Source organism: Brachyistius frenatus, unplaced genomic scaffold, assembly GCF_029030835.1.
Source record: "Brachyistius frenatus isolate BFR_SWC_R1_liver_20210118 unplaced genomic scaffold, ASM2903083v1 Contig_164, whole genome shotgun sequence".
NCBI lineage: Eukaryota > Metazoa > Chordata > Actinopteri > Embiotocidae > Brachyistius > Brachyistius frenatus.
In genome coordinates this window covers 1-5,158 of record NW_027210763.1, presented here as the reverse complement: position 1 = coordinate 5,158, position 5,158 = coordinate 1, and the positions used below count along the sequence as shown (strand labels likewise).

Here is a 5,158-nt window from a genome sequence, read left to right as displayed (position 1 = left end):
GAAACTCAGGAAATGGTGCAGACTTTTGGTTTCGTTTTTACGCTGCGCGAGAGCACGGCACGGACAAAGGCGGGAACGGTGTCTGTTGCTGATATTTTTGAGTGAGAAATAAGACAGTTGTGGGTAAAAGCTGGCAAGTTTTCATAATGATCAGGTCAGCACTTATGTGGCGCCTCGGAAGCTCCTCATTCTGACATGAAACACGCCTGTCGTTCCCCGCAGTTGGTTTCACACTGACTGGCAGCGGGCAAATGAACTTGCAGGTCTCATGATTTAACGATCGTTATAATAGGGACAGACATGTCAGTGGGTGAGTACTGTGTGAGGGGCTTTGTGCATTACAAACAGCTTTAAGTTGAGGTCAAGTGTTATATTAATGAATGAATCCAGCTCTTATTTTAGTGTTTATCTTGCACCTCACTGTTTTGCAGAGGAAGACCCCCCCCCAGTGCACTCGAGATCCACTACAGGAATTGAAGGAGGCTCTTGAGCTGAAGCTTAAATTTTACAGCATGCAATTTGCGGCATGCAATCCCAGAACCAGAGGCTGTGGGTTTGTAAGAATATGTTAGACAGACTTCCCCCTCCAAAGTCAAAGGTCAAATTTGCTGCCGTTGTGCTGAGCAGACAAGAAACAGTCACATCCTTTTATTTCCATTATTATTATTATTATTTTATCAATTCATCATTTTGAAGCCAAAGCTCTTAAAGTTTACATTTTCCTGCATGTTTTTCATCACAAGCTGTATTTATCTATTTTTTGTGTGTGTATTTATTCATTGGTCTTACTCTTTCTTAAAAATTATATTTCATCTATCTTATTTTATTGTATACGTATTTGTAATTCTTTCTTATTGTGCACACTTTTTTTTCCTAACTGTTTTTATGGTGTTGATCTATCTATCTATCTATCTATCTATCTATCTATCTATCTATCTATCTATCTATCTATCTATCTATCTATCTATCTATCTATCTATCTATCTATCTATCTATCTATCTATCTATCTATCTATTATCTATCTATCTATCTATCTATCTATCTATCTCTCTCTCTCTCTCTCTCTCTCTCTCTCTCTCTCTCTCTCTCTCTCTCTCTCTCTCTCTCTCTCTCTCTCTCTCTCTCTCTCTCTCTCTCTCTCTACCTATATATCTATCTAATTTTGTTTGGTTTCCTAAGCAGTTACAAGAAAAGGGATCTCTTTACTGAAGTTGCCACCTGTTGACGACCGGAAAGGGGATAAAACCACTTACGCAATACTGGAAACACAGGGAAAAAAAGACTACATGGAAAAGATTATATTTTGATAAAAGGCAACTTAAATTTAACCATGCAAACAAAATTCCCTGATATTCCATGACTTGGCCCTCCCAAAAAAGACATTCTGTCTGGAAAAGAGATTTCAAAATTCTCTGATATTCCTTCAAATTCCCTGACCCCTTGGAGCCCTGGTGAGGAGAACCCCTGGTCTGTCTTCTTATTTTAGCGCTCCACAAAACTCAGCTTCACTTGGGGACACGGGACAAACATGATGCCCCGTGCGTCTCCTCCGAATCCGCTCTCTCTGTGAGCCGCAGTCCCTTTTATCCTCATCGCTTTTTTTTTATTTTTTTAAACTCTTTTACCATGAGTGGTCAAAATATCTGTTTCACTTTTGTAACCAGTCTGCAGAGCAGCTTTTTGCAGAATCTTCAACAACTGCTTTGTGATCTCCGGCCTCGTAGTTTCCCCTTTCATTCTTCGTGCTCCGTCGGTTATCTCATTACATTGAGCTGGCGCAATCAGATACAGCACACCGAATGTTGGGTGAGCTAAGAGGAAAACATGTAAAGAAATAGCTTAAATCCATATTTTGTATATGTATATGAATAAATAATAAAAATTGAGTTGAAAGAATTGTGGTTTTGCGCATACCTTTTATTTTTCCTCTCATTTGGACATCACTGAGGTACATTCACTGAGATTTTATCAGTTTAAAAGTAAATTTCTTTGAATTCAGACATTCGTGAGTCAGAATAAGTAAATATAAAAACATGGCAGGACGTTAGCATGTGCATGTTGCCACACAAATAGTAGCTTTCTTTTTCATTCTAAATTAGCCTACATGGTGTGGCTCTATCCTCTGACCAAATGAGGTAAACGCTCAGGTGCGAGGGCATCCATCAGCTCCTTATGCTCACTGCAACTGCCTGGTTGGGAAATCTGGTGCACAAGAACACTGAAACATTTCAATTATTGTTTAAAAATATGTAAACATTTGACATTTTCTGAATGAAACGTTGAGCTTTGAGCTGGATGGGCGTGCTGGATGACCCTGAGTAACCTGAACCACAGTGTCAATAAAGTTTTATTAGGAAGAATTCAATTCCAGTTTACTCACATATAAACTGACTCATCCATCAAACTGTCTGCAGCCTGTTATAAACACCTCACGTTGAACTAAGTCACATCATTAAATCATTTGTTGTTGCTTTGTCTGTGCAGAATAGTTGCCAAAAATTAGATTTTGTCAAGTGCAAAATCATTTACTTGACACCCTGTTTAACATCCTAACAGAAGCAGGATGCATCAACCAATGTGACTTACTTCGAATGATTGTTTGCTTATTTTTTTATAGCTTCAGTAGATTGCATGTTTGTGTAATCATTACATTTTGAAAATTCCTCATGTCTTTGTGTGATTTGCGGCATAGACATGTCAATACACCAATAAAAGACGTTTTGTGACCAAGCAAGTGAATGCAGCGCATTATTTTTGCTGGACCGATGTACAAGTCCACCAATCCAAGGGTAGACTTTGTACCCTTCCACTCCTTGATGACAGGCCGACATTTCCCACCACCACACAAACACCTCTCAAATGACTCAAATTACATGAGAGAGAGCCCCCTGATAAATGTTTCACACAGACGTAGCGTGTGTTCCTCATGACACCCCAAGTTAGATGTGACAGTTTGTTAACACGGAATCAAACTCACCAAATACGGTTGGCTGAATGTCCTCAGAGGTGGATCATGTTGACTCACATGAGATCGTGACGCTGCAGAGAAATCGTGTTAATTAGTTTAGAGGGCAATAAAACATTTGCAATTTTTCTGAAGCGACAGTAACCTGTCCTTTTTTCTTACACAGTAATTTTAAAGTGTGTATTCAGATGAGATGAGCTAGCATCCCAAATTATAATCCAAATTTCAAAATTTGTTATCAATAATTCAGAGGAAATTGCTCAGAAAACCATTCTGAGTTGGTGCAACCTAATGTCAAACAACCATTAAAACCACTGTGCCCTAAATATATAAAAAAAGGATGTCATCTTCTGCACTCTAGACACTTAAGCTCAAGTAGAAGAGCAAATGTTATTTGCACCCAGTTACCAGGTTAACACAAGCAACTGTGAAAGATCAACGATCACCAACATCCTCCGTGTATTTTCTGTTTCATAGGCACATAAAATTTAGTCAGCAATTATTAAATACTTTCAGTGTGAACTCCACTGAGTTTCAAAATATCAAAAAGGAAATAAGGAAATGTAATGGGGCAAAACATAACACTCATTTTAAATGTTAATACCTTTAGATGTGAGTGATAATATCACCAGCTGTTGGATGTAATCACCTTCATTACATTTTTTAATTAAAAAAAAACGTATTCCATCTAATACTACTTCATTGTGTAAATAATATTGAGTATTAAAAAATTAACTGAAAAGCTACTTACTCCACACACAGGGTTCTCCTAAGTTTAGTGCCAGCAAAATATTTAAAATACCTCAGGGCTCATCTGGCTATCAAACCATACTTGGTGTGTCACCCCGCTTTACCCTTTGCATGGTAAGCAAAGCGGACCGTACATAAGGGGCCCAAGAAGGGCCACAGAGTGTGTGGTGGAAGAACAGTGAAGTTCCTGCTTGCGGTGAGGTGATTCACTCTTAGGTCTTGGACCAATTAGATATATTCCATATATTTTAAATTAGTTAATGTCAAGTAAGAGTAGAAATTTATACATTTACTAACATTTACCACAGTTGTCCTCTAAAATAAAATAAATTTGAGGTATTTCTTGTAACTTTGAAATAATAAACTTAGTTGTTTTTTTTCATTCACTGACACAATTTATGTTTTCAACAGGTTTGTGGAATATACCATTCTTTACAGATAAGGAAAGGGGCAGGTATGTAAAACTTTTAACATGAATTGCTATTTTAAACAAACATAGGTATGTGTAATCAGTACCTGAGGCCACTGATTACACATGGCTATGTTTGTTTAAAATACCACTGATTTGTTTTTCCTATTCGGAAAGAACCCCAAAAATGTCAAGTGTTAAAAGTGACACCGATCAGGTCAGTCTGGAATGCCTTAATTAAGTACACCTGTAATTATGTAAAGGCATTATTTTCTGTGGATATTTCTTAACTTTGCAGTAAAACACCAGGGATGTTTCTAGTAAATAACGTGATATGAAAATTTCTGTTGGTAAAACATTTCTAAGATTGTTATTCTTTGACTTGCTTCACAGACATAAACCGGCACCATGAGTACAGACAAGGAGATGGCTATTTATGGCAAGGCTGCCCTTTACCTCCGGAAGCCTGAGAAGGAGAGGATTGAGGCTCAAAGCAAACCCTTTGATGCCAAGAGCGCCTGCTACGTGTTTGATGCCAAAGAACTCTACTTGAAGGGAACAATCATCAAGAAAAATGGTAGCAAAGTCACTGTCCAAATCCTGGACACTAAGGAGGTTGGTATCATGAATGTCAGACTCAACTTGGGGTTAAATGTGTTCTCATTGTGACCGATGTTGTGTTGCAGGAGAGGACAGTTAAAGAAGAGGACGTCACTCCAATGAACCCTCCCAAGTACGACAAAATTGAGGACATGGCCATGATGACCCATCTCAATGAAGCCTCTGTGCTGTACAATCTCAAAGAGCGTTATGCAGCATGGATGATCTACGTAAGACAACCTGCCCGATGAGCAAAGACGAATATTGAAAATGACTTTCGCTGCAGGAAATGTAAATTGTCATTAATTTTGACATTCTATAATAACTTTTAGACCTACTCTGGGTTGTTCTGCGCAACTGTGAACCCCTACAAGTGGCTCCCAGTGTACGACTCTGAAGTTGTCAATGCCTACAGAGGCAAGAAGCGTATGGA

General features: G+C 38.4%; 1 protein-coding gene across 1 annotated transcript; it reads left to right on the top strand.

Annotated features, from left to right (window-relative positions):
* Nucleotides 1-4,521: 4,521 nt before the first annotated feature.
* Nucleotides 4,522-5,153, top strand: LOC138631729 (myosin-13-like; the record flags this gene model as incomplete). Its single annotated transcript, XM_069716874.1, has 3 exons — nt 4,522-4,740; nt 4,812-4,955; nt 5,058-5,153. Coding segments are annotated over exons 1-3 (447 nt in total), but the record flags the coding sequence as incomplete, so codon positions are not given.
* Nucleotides 5,154-5,158: the final 5 nt, after the last annotated feature.